Raw genomic sequence first — 16,728 nt, forward strand, 5'->3', positions numbered from 1 at the left:
CCCTCTCACCGTTTAGAAAGCCAAGATATGTTTAACGATAGCTTAATTTTAAGCAGACATGGTCCTGAGCTTATGATTATCAGTAAGAACAGCATTTCAGCTGGCTATTAACAGCATCTTCCAGTTCTCATCAGGAAGTTTGGTCACCACTCTCTGGAAACCCAAATTTGCACAGGTCTTAGCCCACATAATTTTTGTGATATCTTCTGTTTGGACATAGCTTCAGTCTTGACAATGAAGCATTATATCGTACTACTTTGTAATTAAATTCTAATGCTACCAATACAAGTGTTCTCTAAGCTTTACAGATACTTATACTCTTCTGAATTTACTGCAAAGACAGTTTAAGAACACTAAGCCAGTAACCTATTTTAGTACTGGGGAAGGGAAGGCACAAGTAAGCTACAGAAAGAAATACTGTACTTTCTGCTATTAATTTTGTCCACATTTATTTATGAGTAAAACAAACAGCAAACATTACAGGAAAGGGGACATTCAAACCCAGATTTAAAAAAAGAAAACAGATGCCTGGATAAATTCTGAATTTAGGCACCTCAAGATTGCTGACAAAGTACACAAAAATAAGTGAAAGTCATGAGCGTTTCAGCAAACTTTGTAAGTGCATTTCAGTATTTATTTAGATGTTTAAGCTCTCGCACTAGATTTTACAAGCTGGTGAACACTGGCAAAATTATTTCTCCCACAGAACTATAACCACACATTCCCAAGACAGTATAAATATATGGTTGAACTAACATTAATACACATCACCATTTTATCAATTACATAATAAAACAAATTATCAAGTATCCAAATATTAAGTTACGCAGCTTGAAAGGCATACAAAATATTACAGAGGTCTGCCCAAGTCATAGCAGAAACTCAAGGAGGAAAAACAAAATAAATCACACTTTCAACAAAGCAATAGTTGGTAAACAACTTTCAATAGGTACAGTAAAAGAAACTACAAGATTTTTCAGAGATTTTCTGATTAAGAATTTTTAGCTACAATAACAAAGCATTTCTACGTTTTAAAAAAATATTTACTGAAGTAAAGGGCATATTCTATACTTCCTGCACAAGACAAAGGCAACATTTTACTAGAAATATTAAATAGCCCCTCCCAACCTTTTCAGGCCCTCTGTTAAGTTGCACATCAAGTGCCAACATTAATTTTACTGTAAGGCTTTTTGTCTGGAGACACTAAAGACTTGTGTGCTTCTGTACAATTTAAAAGATTATCTACATGAGTAACCAGAGAGTTCTGATTTGTTAAGATGGAGAGGTTCTGATTTGTTAAGATGGAGAGGTTCTGATTTGTTAAGATGGAGAGGTTCTGATTTGTTAAGATGGAGAGGTTCTGATTTGTTAAGATGGAGAGGTTCTGATTTGTTAAGATGGAGAGGTTCTGATTTGTTAAGATGGAGAGGTTCTGATTTGTTAAGATGGAGAGGTTCTGATTTGTTAAGATGGAGAGGTTCTGATTTGTTAAGATGGAGAGGTTCTGATTTGTTAAGATGGAGAGGTTCTGATTTGTTAAGATGGAGAGGTTCTGATTTGTTAAGATGGAGAGGTTCTGATTTGTTAAGATGGAGAGGTTCTGATTTGTTAAGATGGAGAGGTTCTGATTTGTTAAGATGGAGAGGTTCTGATTTGTTAAGATGGAGAGGTTCTGATAACAGAAAAGTACAGACACTGGGGTAAAAAGTTGTTGTAATCCATGGTATTAAAAAGACAGACTGTGCAAATCCTGATAATTCTAGTGCGATTGTGAGAGACAAGACATACAGTGAGTAGGCAAGACTATCTTAGAGGCCATATTCTTCAATATTGAAATGACTGTAGAAAAAAGATAGTAAGGTCCAGATAAGCTGGTAGTTCTCACGTTGTCAGAACTATGCTCATTTGTAAGGAAAAACGTGTAGCTGATATGCTGGGTATTTTGGCACCTAATCTCTCTACAGATTGGTTTATTTTAGTACCCCAATTTTTAGTAGTTGAAACTAGGTGGGTAAGACTCAATGGCATGATTAAAGGATATTTGAGCTGGTAATTAATGAACAAGGAGACAGCTCAGAAACAGGATACAGCAAAAACATTTAGTGGGTCTCCAAACAGATGGATATTTATCTAAACATACAAGTTGCATTTCTACTAAGCCTTTAGCCTATTAAATACTCCTAAGGAAGCTTCCTTTACTACTAAGAAATACCAGACTCATGTCTTCGGCATGCAGTCTGCTTAATTCTAGTTTCCATCCTTTAATCTCAAAGAAGTACTATAGGCTGTTGAGCTTTACTGAATACAACAATTATTTCTGTGACCATTGGAGTCTTTAAAACGCAGACGCATCTTGGGGCGGTATTTCTCCAAGTACAGAAGTTGCTTGCTGTTAAAAGCGCCACGCCGCTTCCTAGATGGAGGAAAGAAATATTTTAAACAGAACATTAATCCACTGCCCAATGAAATAATATCACCAACCAGAGAAAAATATTTTTAGGTCACTTAAAAAAACCCCACCATTAAGTCAAGACTGTAACCAAAATATAGGTAATTAAAAGTGCCAGAAAAGAGGGTGGTAGCTTCCTTTCACAAATACCTCATTAGACCGCATGCTCAAAGGAGCACATAGCATTTTAGACAGTGTTTTAGCCTCCAATATACACAAGCTAAAGATCTTACATTAAGATCTTTAGAAAAAACATCAAAAGGAAGCTATCGAGCAGATGTGATACAGTCATCTTAAAGCTGAAATTATTCAGTCTCTTAATATTATACTATTCTTCATAATTGTTTTAAGAAAGTACATAAACATTGTAACTCCTTTAAGAAGTTGAATAGAAATTGAGCTTTCTTGGTTTTCTCAAACCAGAAGTGTGTGAAAGGGGTACATTTTTGTTGAGCGTTTGGAATGTGTACCTGGCTTCCTATTCCTCACTTTATATACACCAGCCTGTTAAGATGTACAAGCTGAACTCGATTCTTTAAAGGCTTGGCAATTATGCAAGAAGTATTTTGGTGTCGTTTATATGAGCTGAAGTTTCTTTTAAATACAGTTGAAACCTGCAAAGTTAATGCATTGAGACTAAAATTGTTCTCATCCAACTTACATACATTTATAAAAAAATCCAAGGAAATATTTTCTTTGGTAGACTACCAGAAAAGACTAGAGGAAACTGTTTAGCACACTTTGATCTAATACAGAAGAAAGGATCCACAAACGTGAATGAGTGTTAGCTCTAGCTACCAGAACCTAAATTTCAGAAGTATTCTGCCTCTCTTATGTACCAATAAAAGACAACCCTGCAGATCTAACTGAAAGTTAGGGGGTTTGGGTGTTTTTTGTTTATTTTAAGAAAACTTGCTCAAATACTTACTTACTGATTCTGGTTTCCACAGAAGCAGAAAATACCCATCCCACAGACTGGGTCCTACGACAGTGACTGTATGCAGTATGTGTTAAAAAAGTTCATATGTACTAAATGTCTTTGACTCTTTTTTGTAAGATAAGAACAGCATTCAGAATTTCCTTTAGTGCCCAAGGATGTATCAATGTGTTAAATCTTGGAAACAGCTAGATGTTAGCTTCATACTTACTGCCTTATGAACTGCACTGCATCTTCATACTTCATTCCACATTCTATCAGTGCAAGAGCAACTAAGACTGGAGCTCTGGTAAAAAAAAAAAAAGAAAATCAGTTTAGCAATTGCCAGTGCATACTAAGTTTACTTTCCCTAGTTCTCTTTTCTGTCCTTCTGCATCTATCTGATGTTTCTTCCCTGCAGAAGCAAGACAGACAGGCAGAAGGCATTTCTACATTAACTGAGCCATTACACCATCTGTTTTCAAACTACCCATCCTCATTAAGAAAGGGGTTTAAATTAACTCTGGTCAACCTTAGCTTTGTTCATCTGACTTTAGGTATAGGAGAGGACAGCAGGAATAAAATGCAAGTAATCGTGACCCATTTGTTCCAAAGCCAATTGATTCTGGGGAAGACTTGCATATGGGTTTCTATTCCCACAAACAAGCATCCTTAGAAGCAGTCAGGAGCCCAAAGCAGAAATCAGAAGAGGGGTCAGTTCTTACTGGACCTGACGAGTCCTAGAACTAGTGTCACGAGTTTTAGGAACAGATGCAATCCACAGGCTGCTGCCCACCCCCTAGGATTTCCTTGCCACAGTATTCTTCATCTGACAGAATACAGTTTTCAGTTAGGAAAGTTTGACACAAATCAAACTCAAATACATTAGCGATTTATGGCTAAAAAACCCCAAACCACCAAAAGCAAGACAAAACCCCATGCCACACACTAGCAACAGACTTGTGCACCTAATAGCAAGCTTAAGTGGTTTTATACGTTCAGGGAGTTAAAAAAAATCTTACACGATAAAAAGCTAGGATCTTCTTTTCAACTAGTTCAATGCCCAATTTTGAGGAAAAAAATAACATATCCTCGTAAGCAGCTGAAGAGGACTTGTTTTGGTAGTATTCACCACTACAGTCAACTTTGTTGCATGTGAAGCCATAATGCAAACAGTAGATAAGCCAGGTTTATAATCGGAAAGACCAGAAACCTCCATTTTATATTGGAAATGCTGAAACACATGGATAGAATACAGCAACTGCTTTTTGAACAGATCTAGTTCCCAGGTAGTCTAGAATAACAGCAGCAAAACCATTATGTTCTCACAATTGTCGCAACTGTATTTAAGACAGTGGCAGCAGACAGAGGGAACAGGGCTAAGAGGAGAGAATATTTAGCATTAGCCATAAAAATTTTGAGGCTTGGTGTTAGAAATGAGACAGAGCTTTGGGACTTTGGAGAACACTTTTCATCCCCCATTGGGGGATGAGAGTTGGTCATGTGCCAGAGCACCACACTGGTTTGTGACTAATCATTACAATACACCCTTGGTATAAGGAGACTGACAATACTGCTGAAATAGGGATGAAGAAGAAACTTACAGGTGAGTCACTAAAAACCAAACCCATTAGAAAAAAAGAAGACTTAGCAAGACAAAAGATCAATGAGACACTCATCAATATGCCTCGTACAAGAATATATTCATTTACTTCATTCAGTAGTTTTTGTGCGAGAGCTGTGATAATGTGTTGACTAAAAGGCATTTATATCTAATATATACATAACACAGTTTGTCATCTGAACTACTTTTAAGTGTGAGGTCATTCCAATACTGGATATGTGACTATTTTACATTTGCCTCAAATAAACTTTTGTGCTAAGTCTTAGCAAGTCTGACCAGGGATGGCAATTCAACAGATCTTTAAAACTCTACCCACCTTCCAAGACCAGCAACACAGTGTACAGCAATACAACAACCAGGTTCTTCACGGAATTTAACTTTAAGGAGGTTTAGCCAATCATCAACAATCTGGTTGGATGGTGGAGCACCGTCATCAAAGGGCCAATCCTAGAATATAGCATGACAAATAAATACATAAAGATAGAACTCTTTATGCTTGTATGCTGTGTGCATACAAGAAAAAAATAGGGGACACAACGGACAAAAGAGCTGACAGCTAAGGGAACCACTCAAGCTTATGGTTTTCTCATAGCAATATTAGGAATGTAGTCCTTATAATCCCTTTTTATTGAGCAAATTATTTTGCTCAAAACCTCATTTTTTTCTTGACAAGAGACAATGTCTGTACAGCTTTTGCCTCCATCAGCTGCTGGAATATACTTGTAGAGTTAATAAGATGGTGTCAAAAGAATTTTTTTTTTTTGGTGGGCAGGGGGTGGGAGGGTGGGGTGGGGCCCAGTGTTGGTTTTGAACTCTGCTTCTACACTGCTTACCAAAACCTGAATGCCTTCTTTTTCCACCGGAGCAGTGTCGTAAGTAGCTTCACACACTCTTACCACTGTGGTAACACCGTATTTCTTCAGTTCCTAGGGAGTGGGGGAAAATCAACAAAACACCTGCTTTAGGAGTAAACTGACATTGCTTACCATTTAATTTTCAATACATTAGATTAACTCATTCCAAATGTTTCAGTAAGTAAACTTGCACAAATGCTTGCCACCCTGTGAAGAACACAGCTGAAATAACTGAAAACTTGCCTGTGCTAATGCCAGATACCTTTGAGATCTTCTGCAAACATTTCTGATGATTAAGTTCTGTTACATTGGATCAGGCTTTTCTCTTTTAAAATCAAATCCCGATAAACACTGATGAAATAAGTAGTCCATCTCCAAAAGATCATTCCTTTTAAAGGAACAGGAAGCTTCCTGGTTTGCAAAGCTACATACTTCACTAAAAGCATTCAAAGTGAGGTTTAGATCCCCCCTTCTCTCTCTACTTAAAACAACAGGTTTGTAACACCTCTTACCAATAAGAATTATGAGCCTAGGACAATAACTTATTCTAGTTCCTGGGTTATCATAACTAAAGGATACAAAATTCAACTTTCCATTTTGCTATTAACCTCCTTTTTTTTTTTTTTTTTTTTTAAAGTCACTCACTCTTTGTTCTCCCTGCAACAACCCATCATTCACACTGTAACTGTCATGGTAATAACTGAAGCATAGCCTAAACACACTTTATCTAGCCATAAGACCATAAAGGCAAGCAAATGTTACCTCACTAGGTTTCTTGTAAATTATCCCACATTGAATGCAAGACAGAGGTATAATACACCTAAAATCTTGCTAATGAGGGACTGCATTACAAACTCAGACCTTACCAGGAGGTAACTTTGGAGGAACCTATTGTTAACATACATGGACACACTTTTAACTATGCACTTTAGAGCGCCAACATGTTAGATGCGAGATTTAGATGACAAATTCAGATACTAGCAATATAGGCCCCACCTGGCTTTAGTCAGTAAACAATTTCAGCATGTACCAAAATACTTAAAGTAGCTTCAGCAGCTCTGAATGCAGAGCAAGCCTACCGCCACAATTTCACTCAAGTAGACACCATGACAGTCTCTTAGGCTACACCAGAACCATGATCTGCTAATACTGAAGGGAGATAGGCAGTGAAAGTATATTGCAATCCTATTACTTGTTCCTAAGGTACTGATTCACAACGTATAGCGAATTATTCTTTTCAATCACTATGCAATATGTGCAAGAAAACGTTACACCACTTTAGATGAACCTAAATGCGAGTTCCTACCAGTAGCAGATCTTTGTATTGTTCTACACGTAAAACTCTGCCAGACAATTACTGTTTTCAGACAAACAATGTACTTAATGTACAATTTACTAGACAGTATAATTATTTCTTTGCTTCACTTTCAGGAGTATGGTTTTTTTAAGGCCAAAGTATATCTGAATAGATTTTTCTGTAGGTCTTTGAAGCATGGCATCAGTATTTGAAAAAAGTCAACATACGAATAGTCTCAGTACCTCTTCATATGGCTTCCACAGCTGTTATCAACTAGTACAGAAGGAAATTGTCAACATAGCATGCTGTTCAGGCATTAAAAAAATACATCAGTAAGAATTCTGTCCTGACCTTACCTCTATAAATTTGTTTAAGGTTGCATTGGTTGGATTGTGTGTGATTAGGAATCTCATGTTCTTGTAGGTGATTTCCACAGGAGCTGGGCGGTTCATTCGGGCCATATTGATTTAGTTAAACATGCAACAAGATTATGAAAGGATTCAAAAAAATTCTAATACAGAAGTGATGTAGAGAAACTGAAGTCTACTTCACTATACTCCACGTGAAATTCTCAGTGCTTGGAAGTATGGAGTTGGGAGCAATGGGAAATGAAATGAACCTCCTAACAAGAAGCAGCAATTCTTCAATCCAGTAATACTGAGGCAAAAGAAAGGCAGTGCACTGAGGTTTACCCCATCCAGGTCTGAATTCTGTTGTTAAATGCTCTGCCAATTTCAATTCAATACTTCTTATCCTGGTCAACCACTCTTAGGGGGGCTTCTTGGTGGAGTAGTAATGAATTTCTACAGTTCACTTGTCTGCATAGAGGTCGTGCTGTGCCTGGCAGTAGTCTCCACTGCCCTTCAGAAACTCCATAAATGTGTGACCAAGAACACCACAGAACTGCTGTAAAGAGAAGGGGGAGGGGGGGAAAGCACAATGAGCACCAGGTCAAGCAAGGTTATTTTGAAGACACCAAGCATTATTAAAAGCAGAGCAACTAAGCAGTTTCACAAGGTTTATTTTTTAAACCAAGAATTAGGTTTGCATAAGAATCCTGTTACATTTCTTAGCAAGGATTACTTGAAAATAAATATTTACTTAATACAAAGTTTCCATATAGGGTTGTTTCAACACCAAAACCTGAAATGTATTAAAATACCAATTAAAACATGCTCAACATAGCAACAAGAGACCAAGTTTTAAGAACCCCAGTATCTGTATAAAGCATAGCATTTCCAGGATGCCCATACAACTGTATTTACCATTCTGAATTGAGAGATATCACAAAAACTACTAAAGTTACACTGACCTTAAGTAGTGTCATGAAGGCAAGGATGAGATTCTTTGAATATTCAAGCTGGGCATAAGACAATTTCTAGTGTTTAAAGAACACTACCAGTCTCTACATAGATGCAGAATCACTTGTTTTAAAGGCTAAGACTTACTTTTTATGTAAACATCATTAATTCACATACAGAACAGCTAGTAGAAAAAAAACAATGCATCCAAATCCACCTGTCTCAAATAGGAGGCCTTGAAAGCAAATGCAACATCTTTGTGGTCTAACAAAACAATGCAAACTTTTGAACATGTTTTGAGACTTTCAAGACACACAGATTTCTAACTAAGGAACATTTCACATACTAAAGGCTGAAGACACATGGCAACCTGCATCTGCCTTTCTACACCATGACTATTAATATACCAAGACAGCAGTAATAGTCTAGCTAAAAACATACACAGGCAAGTTTACTGAACAGGTTATTCCTGCCCAGTGGTGTGCTATTTTGCTGTATATAAAATTTTTGCTAATATAAAATTTTGCTAATATAAAATTACTGCAAGACACACAACCAGGAAGTGGATAGCTGATGAACTGCTTCAAGTTGTGTATTCATTTGCAGATGTCGCCATGCAAATGAACCAAGAACATATGCTTTTATGCACTGTGGAACCTTAGAACAGAGGATTTAGTTTTGTGCCCAGCCACAGTTCCATTGCTGCTGCTGATATCTGCCTAGAGAACAGAAGGGAAGAAGAGAGAAGTTTTGTTTCCCCAAAAAAGATAGGTACAAGCTGAACCAAACACGCATTAAATATACTGCCATACTAGAGAAACATCACTGATCCTACAACTACTTAGCAGAGAAAATTACTTATGTTGGCCAGTCAACTCCAAACATTGGAAGGAATCCATGTATTTCTATGCCCAAACAAAATATTGCCCAAGACACTTTGGAAATGGATTAGCTGAGCATGCAGTGTTACAGAATTGCTATCACAGACTTACTTTCTTAAAAGATGTGATTTTTTTTTTTTTTTCCAGCTGAGACACACTAATATCAGTTCTTTGTCTTTATAAATCTGGTTTCTAGCAAACAGAAGGTGTAGCTTCATGGTAGCAATTTTCAGATTTTTTTTTCTACTACAAACCAGCTCTATGCATCCATCCACATATATAATCAGGGCAAGTGTACATGAGAAAGCAAGGAGAAGAGACGGTATTTCAGTGTTCTGCACTCAAACCTTTCCATTCAAAGGACCATGAAAGAACCAGCCTGTGCTGAAAAGCTTCTCAACCATGAGAAAGCAAATTCAAAAGCTCAGGTCCTAAAGACAACTGTACAATAAGTCCTGATAACAGCCAATGTCTTAATACACTTTACCAAAGGACAGGAAGAAAAAGCAAGTCATGGTTGCTAACTGCCATCTAGGATTTGGAGTCAGACGAGAACTCCACTGCAGGCACTAAACCATACACCGTAAGACTACAGCGAATCTATTTAATAACGATTAGTATTAAGCAGAAGTCATAACAGATCAATAGTCTAATAATTGTTGAGTTTTCTAAGAGGTATCTTAGCAGTACAGAAGTTCTTAAAGTGAACTACAATTTAAGGAATTGCAACAATGTTTTACATTGTAGACATGGCTCTGCTCCATTCCTAAGTGCAGGGAAAGGGAAGTTCAGTAACAGAGAAGATAAAAATCATTAAGAGTTTGGACTGTAGCAGATGGGTAGAACTGCATCACATAACTTTACAAAGGACCTTTAGAAAAAGCAGACCAAACACCTCCAGGCTTCCTTCTCATGTTTTCAGACAGCTTCTTGGTAAGAAGTTTTAAGGATGCACCTTAGTCACAGGCATGGCTTGCAAAAAAAAACCTGCTAACCAATCTGAGAAAGAAGTTAGCGGAAATAAACTAATAGGATAATTTCACATGCACTTTGCTGCCACACCAGAGATACTACCATCATCATTTCTGTAAAGACTGTAGGATTAAGTTTGCCAGTTACTTGCAAAAAAACCCAAACCAACCTATTCCACTTCTTATTTGTGATGAATTGAGGGACAGTGAGAATGCTAAATATAATAGCCATGACAAAGGAGTAAGAAGACTCCTCTGAAGGCAAAGGCCAATGGAGTAACAGGAACCAGAAGAATTCAGACTCAGAAGAACTCCAGGAATCATCATCTGACACACCAGCCATGCCCTAGCAGAAGGCAGGTGTGCATTAAAAAGACTCCTAGGACCAGACCTAAGGAATACCTGCAACAGCAACAGAAAAAGAACCAAAGATAGCTTATTTAAAGTCACTTTCAGTTAGTTTAAGCAGCAGAACAGCAAAAAGGGACAGGACAGCTTTAAGCAGATACAGCTGCACAAGGTCTTGTGCCACTTTTCACATGCACTGGCAGATCTCATGTTTATCTCTTCTTTAGACTGTTAAGAGGAATCATAGCCAGCCCTTTTCCCTGGTAGAGGTTGAAGGAGTGGAGGCTGCCAAACAGAAATAGGAAAGCATGCAAGTGAGCTGGAGGAGATAGAATGGGGTCACTAGACTAAAGAAAAGACCTTTCAATCTGTGGGGAAAAGAATGTAGAGTAATTGGAAACAGTTAACATGATCCCATATGGGGGCAGGTAGGAAGCAATCAGGATTCATCCAGCCTGTTAGGCAGGCTGCCCTTTGTATGCAACTATGAATACTCAATATGATACCAGACAAACTCATCATGGGGGTAAGGAAGGCAGGCAGCAAAGCATTAGTTAAGTAATAAATCCTACTTTTTTTAATACAGATTGTTAATCACATCTTGAAACTGGGGGCACAGTTCTAATTCTTATACAAAGTTGAAGGAAGTACATTACACAATGCTGAGTTCCATGTGTAATTAACCCCTACAGATGAATTAATTTCATTAATACTGACTTAATAGTTAGCAATTAGACACATCAGCACCTTATTAATTCACACAACTAAGGACCTAACCAAGCATGTATTTCAGTCTCACTGTTTGCCTTGGCAACTGCTGCTGCCACATTATAAAGGAGCAAAGCTCACGTTTTCTTTTGATGTGAATGCCATCACTTCTCACCATTGCTAGCCAGAAAGCTCCACATGCAGACCAACTCCTTAAAGCAGCAACTTGCTGTACTATGCTAAGACAGCTTTGCCAACCTAGTTTAGTTCTGTTCCCGGAATCAAATGAAAATTAAAGACAAGTAGTACACTGGCATTCTGTTTGTGTTATGACATTAAGTCAGAGTACAGGGCTTCACCCATCTTCAGCAAAAAGACCTGGAAGATAAAGAATCAGCTATAAAAACAGTGTTGTAGTAATTAAGACCACCTTTGGCTTAGAAGGAACTCAAATGACATGAGCCACTTTCAAGAGGCTTGGAAATTCAGTTTTAAAATTAATGTATTGTCTCAGACAGTTAACTACTTAGTAGGTAAGCTATCAAAAAAGTCAAGATAGTGCATGAAAGCGTAAGGCTGCGTAAGTGAAACTCAATGCATAGTATCGTATGTAGGAGTTTCTTTAACAGAAAGACAGCAACTCATCGTTTGTACCATCAAGTGGGGTACTCCAGCATATACTTTTCATTTCACATGTGTGTTTTCCTTGAGGAAAATTAACACTGAAGGGTTTTGAGAACAGAAGCAGCAGTTTCTATCAGTAACAGAAAGCCAAACAACATTTAGACTGTTAGATCCATCAAAATAAACTTGGAAAACAAAACTAAGGTTAGTATGCCAGGACCACTTATTAAGAGAAGGTATCCTCTCCAATATGGGATAAAGTTATGTTAATTATGATTGCACCATCTGCTATGATTTATGCTAGGAGAAGTTAAAGGATAGTTTATTCAAGCAAGAAGATATCTTGAAAATAAAAGTTTTATTAATTCTTGCCCTTCTTTGGGACAGGAAGCTAAAGTATCTGTCTTCACTGACAAGCAGATTCACATGTATGTTAATTGTGCGTTTGGTGCACTCACTCGTGCCTGGCAAAAACTGCTTATAAAAGTAATCTATTAGATTGTTACCGATATGTGGAAAGCAGAGAGGTGTAAGGTTATCCCATGTTGCTGACATTCTTGTTCACAACTCAGTAGCATCTTGAGAAGCATGCAAACAAAAGCACTTGTTTACAGTTACATGACACTTCACTCTACCTTCAGAAGATGTGCAAGACTCTTCACAGTTGCTCAATCAACCTGCTCATAGACCAGAAACATTTATACCCAGAATCAGCTATGTGGGATCACATTCTCTGAAGTCAAGACCTGCCACACACTCACTTACTGAAACCATGATAAAAACTAAAAAGCTAAATTAAACTACATTTCATTACTTGCAGGTGTTCTTAAATTGCAAGTTCATTGTTCTAACTTGCTACCTGAAAAAAAGTTACTGAAGGACAGAGGGACAAATACCCCTGACCTTCTCTTACTACTCAAGGCCTAAGTAGAAACTGCTAAGACAGACAAGGAGCGGAAGGGTAAGAGGTACAAACCGTGGAGCCATTACTCAAAGTAGAGACACACCTTCATTAGGTATTGTTGACAAGATGCATCTCCTATCAACTGGGCACATGAGTGCCTGTATTATGATATCCACAGTGATAACACTACCCATTTTAGACCAGAGAAAGCGACCCATTGCCTAAGAAATTACACTCATGTATTACAGACGGGAGATTCCAAAGGTTTATCATAAATTTGTTATGACATGCTGTGAGAAGGAAGGATGTTTCTTGTGGTTCAACTATGCAGTTTAGGGGGAAGAAAAAATTATCTCAAAGCTTCCTGTATAACAAGTCAACGCAACTGCCAGAGATGATGAAACTGAGGCCATATGACTGTCTTCCTAGCTCTTCTGCTTGGACCGTGAAAAAAAAAAACATACAAAAAAGCCTTAACAAATATTGTGGAAAATAAGACATCACAGAAACCATTCCACCCCTTTGTCTAATGCATCTTCTTTTTGCGTTTCTGAAAGCAAGGAGTCTCAAAATTATTTAACACTGTCACTTTAATAGCAAATTACATAAATTCCGCTGCCCTTCTCAAAAATTATTCCATTACGCTTTAAGTAGTAACATGAGAAATCTAGCATATACATGCAAAAGACAGTTATTGCTGTATTTTATCGAGTCTAATAAAAGGTATGAGTACCAAACAACAAGTTGTGTCTGAAGAAAGCTGTAAGAAATTATGGACTTGCTTTTAACAGAGGTACCTCTTGTATTGATCTGATAGAGTGAGTTTTAATTTTTTAAATATAAGACAATCTGCTACTAGTTTAGAATTCAGTAATACCCTGATCTGGGAGTTCTGGTTAATCTTTAAGAGAAGTGATCACTTACAGTCAGCCTACACACTGGGATAGATCCAGTATTCTTATGTGGCATGTATTCAGTCAGAACAGGAAGGTTTCACAACATAGAAGTTACTAGATAAGGCTAAATTCTATTTATTTACTGCCTGACACATTTAGCTTCAATAAGACAATGACATCCTTCTCTCTTGGCTCCTGCTACATCTGTCACTCATTTTTCTTTCTCACTCTCACATTTCCTCCCATGGCTGTGCAATTTCTGTATTGCTTCTTCCACATCTTACCCCTGAAATGATTCTGTTCCTGTAAGACAATTTCAAAAACGCTTTGCTGTTCCATCAATGGAATAATAAGAGCTGACATTTAAGTGTCATCTTCAGGCTTTTTGATTTGACATTTTTACAAGATTACAAGGAGACAGGGTTCATGCTTCTGAGTCACTGCTTTGGAAAGACTCCGCAGATGCAGGTAGACATATTGGAAAGTTGTTTCCAGCAGCAATAAGAAACACCAGAATCACAGGACCCTTATGCCACAAAGATTGTGCATTTGTCTGCTCATAATATTTGCAATGTGTATAGCTGGCTACCAGACAGCAACTAAGACCTGTGCATAAACACCACTAATCCTGCTTCTACTACTACCATACAATCATTACTTGATTTTGGTAATGGTTTCTCTACTTTTGGAGGGCACACTACCACCAGCAAGCCTTGCATTGTTTGGGCTTAAATACACACTGTGGTCTGTGGTCACAGATGTTAGGCAGCACAGACACTGAGCCTACTAGGGGAGGGGAAAAAAAAAAGCAGCAAGCATATGAGGAAAGCAAAAACTTCTGATGCTAAACTGTGATCCACCTCCGGAAGGAAATGCCTTCCTTGAAAAGCCAGATAGCAAGGTCTTAAAAGCAGGTTCGGTCAAAATTAAGGTATTTGACTGCATTCGTAGCTTCTGAGGGTCAATGGCAGACCGTTACAGAAACATCCACTTCAACGCGTACTTAAATGACTCCTCTGCGGATTTCTCCCCCCGCTGAGGGGCCATCCAAAAGCCCAGGCTGAACAAGGCCGGCTGCATACGTGAGTTCGGGCGTACCCCACCTTTGCTGCATAACGCTCATTTTGGAAAGGATTCACGTCCTCGCTCGCAGCCGGTTCTGACTCCCCGCCCGAGTACGCCGAAGACAAAGAAGCCGCTCGGCCGCCTTCGCCCTCGCCCCGGCGGCGGCCGCGCACGTGGGGCCGCGGCGGGGGGGGGGTGGGGGGGCGAGCGCCGGCCACGCCAACCAGCCGCCAGCGCCGCGGCCCGGCCGCGCTCCCCGCCGCGCCACCTGGCTGGCGGGCGCCCACGGGCAAGTCCCGGCTTGCCTGGAAAGCCCCGGGCTCCGGCCGCCCCCAGCGCCGCGTCAGCCGCGGGGCGCCGGGCTCCCGGCCCGCCTATGCCTCTCCGGAGAGGGCACGCTGCCCCGGCCGCGACACCGCCCGGCGGGCCGTGCCATCGCCCCAGCTGCGGCGGTCACGGGTTCGCATCACGCTTCGATCAGGCTCCCGACGCGGAGCCATCTTGTCCCCCAGAGCCGCCGCCCGGCCCCGGCCTCCCCCCGACAGGGGGCTTCCGGACCCCGCCGCCTCCGCGACACGGCCCAGAGCCGCGGGAGCCCCGGCTGCAGGGGCGCTGCCCTTCCCGGCGGCCGCCCGCCCCGGCCCGACAGACGCCGCCAAACAGACACCGGCGGGGGAGGCCCGGCCGGGGGCAGCCAGGCTTTCAGAGCTGCTTTGTGCCCAGGCCGGGCCCCTCGGAAGCCGCGAAGAGGTCGCCCCCTCCTCCTCTCCCGGCAGAGGAGAGGTGAGGGGCGCCGGGGGCGGGAAAAGGGCCGAGCCGCGCCGCAGCTAGGCTGGCTTGGCTGTCCTGCGGCCCGCCCGAGAGAGCGACAGCCGGGCCCTGCGAGAAGCCGCCCAGAGCCGGCGTGGCCCGGACGACAGAACAAAGAGACAACATGGAGGAGACGGGGCGGGAGGGGGGGGGGAGCGGGGGAGGAGAGGCGCGGGAGCCGGGCACAGGCGGACAGCCGGTGGGGCGTACGCCCGGCAAGGCGAGGGGCCGGGGGAGGCGGGCTGGGGGGCGCGGGCGGCACTCACAGGAATATGGTTACTCATTGAAGACTGTAGCCTGATCATACAGCCGGGGTGCGGGCGCCACCGCCGGGGGCAGGAGGAGCAGAACCAGGAGGACGCGGAGGCGCTGGAGGCCGCGGAGCTGCCGGAGGGGGTTCGGCGGCGGAGCGGGGATGGACCATACAGATGCGGCAGCGGGCGGCTCTGCGGGCTGGCGCGGAGCGGACGCGGCTGCACCAGGAGGGACACTCGGCGCCGCCTCCCGCACAAGCGCCCCGGGGCCCGCCCCTCGCTTACGCACGTCGGCGACGGGCGTCGCGCCCGCCCAATTAGAAGCGCCGCCAGCGCGTCCGGGGCGGGAGCAAGGCCGCTGGGGGGGCGTGGCGCTGGCAGGCTGGGCGGAGGCGGGAGGGAGCTGAGAGGCGGAGGCAGCCGGCGAGAACCGGTTAGTGAATGAAGAGCGGGCGGTGGCGGGGCCGGGGAGGGGCGCGACGCGGCGGGGGCAGAGAGGGGCGCGCGGGTGGGCGCGGGGATCGCCTCCAGGGGCCGGACCGCGGCTACCCTGCGCGGGAGCCCCACGCCGCTGGCCGTTGCCGGCGGTTTCGCCGGGAAGCGCCTGTGGCGGCCTCCGGCTCCCCCGGGGCGGCGAGTTCTAGACTCTTCTCCGCGCCGCCGGTGCAAGGTGGCCGGCTGCGTCCCGCTGCGGCTCGCCGGTTGCGGCCGCCTCTCCCCGGGGTGGGGGCGATGGCCGAGGGTAGGGCGCCCGGCGGGGCTGAGGGGAAAGCGGCAAGGGTAGCGTGGGGGCTGCGGGAGGGGGACATCGTGCGGGGCGGTGGGG

General features: G+C 42.3%; 2 protein-coding genes across 5 annotated transcripts; both read right to left on the reverse strand.

Moving 5' to 3' along the window:
• Window positions 1-430: 430 nt before the first annotated feature.
• PTP4A1 (protein tyrosine phosphatase 4A1) lies at window positions 431-7,601 on the reverse strand. Of its 4 annotated transcripts, none has more exons than XM_059828679.1 (5): window positions 7,497-7,601; window positions 5,823-5,915; window positions 5,306-5,397; window positions 3,598-3,672; window positions 431-2,413 (listed from the first exon to the last, which is right to left on the reverse strand). In XM_059828679.1, exons 1-5 carry the CDS (start codon window positions 7,599-7,601, stop codon window positions 2,296-2,298), a joined length of 483 nt encoding a protein of 160 aa, XP_059684662.1. In that variant the 3' UTR covers window positions 431-2,295. The 4 variants fall into 4 exon arrangements, with proteins under 4 accessions (XP_059684662.1, XP_009818567.1, XP_009818569.2 ...); XM_009820265.2 differs by having other exon boundaries at window positions 5,306-5,436; XM_009820267.2 differs by lacking the exon at window positions 5,823-5,915 and having other exon boundaries at window positions 5,306-5,436.
• Window positions 7,602-7,940: 339 nt separating this feature from the next.
• Window positions 7,941-16,077, reverse strand: LOC132319064 (uncharacterized). Its single transcript, XM_059828705.1, has 2 exons — window positions 15,915-16,077; window positions 7,941-8,046 (listed from the first exon to the last, which is right to left on the reverse strand). Exons 1-2 carry the CDS (start codon window positions 15,951-15,953, stop codon window positions 7,951-7,953), a joined length of 135 nt encoding a protein of 44 aa, XP_059684688.1. The 5' UTR covers window positions 15,954-16,077; the 3' UTR covers window positions 7,941-7,950.
• Between the last annotated feature and the right edge of the window lie 651 nt (window positions 16,078-16,728).

The sequence above is a fragment of the Gavia stellata genome, chromosome 2 (assembly GCF_030936135.1).
Source record: "Gavia stellata isolate bGavSte3 chromosome 2, bGavSte3.hap2, whole genome shotgun sequence".
NCBI classification, from domain to species: domain Eukaryota; kingdom Metazoa; phylum Chordata; class Aves; order Gaviiformes; family Gaviidae; genus Gavia; species Gavia stellata.

Coding starts and splice junctions, on each gene's coding strand:
- LOC132319064 (XM_059828705.1), bottom strand. CDS start 15,953: ATGATCAGGCTACAGTCTTCAATGAGTAACCATATTCCT. Junction 8,047..15,914: donor CAATGAGTAACCATATTCCT/GTGAGTGCCGCC, acceptor TTCTCTTTACAG/CAGTTCTGTGGTGTTCTTGG.
- PTP4A1 (XM_009820265.2), bottom strand. CDS start 7,601: ATGGCCCGAATGAACCGCCCAGCTCCTGTGGAAATCACCTACAAGAAC. Junction 5,916..7,496: donor CCTTAAACAAATTTATAGAG/GTAAGGTCAGGA, acceptor CCCACTCCCTAG/GAACTGAAGAAATACGGTGT. Junction 2,414..3,597: donor GCAGTGCAGTTCATAAGGCA/GTAAGTATGAAG, acceptor TCCTCCATCTAG/GAAGCGGCGTGGCGCTTTTA.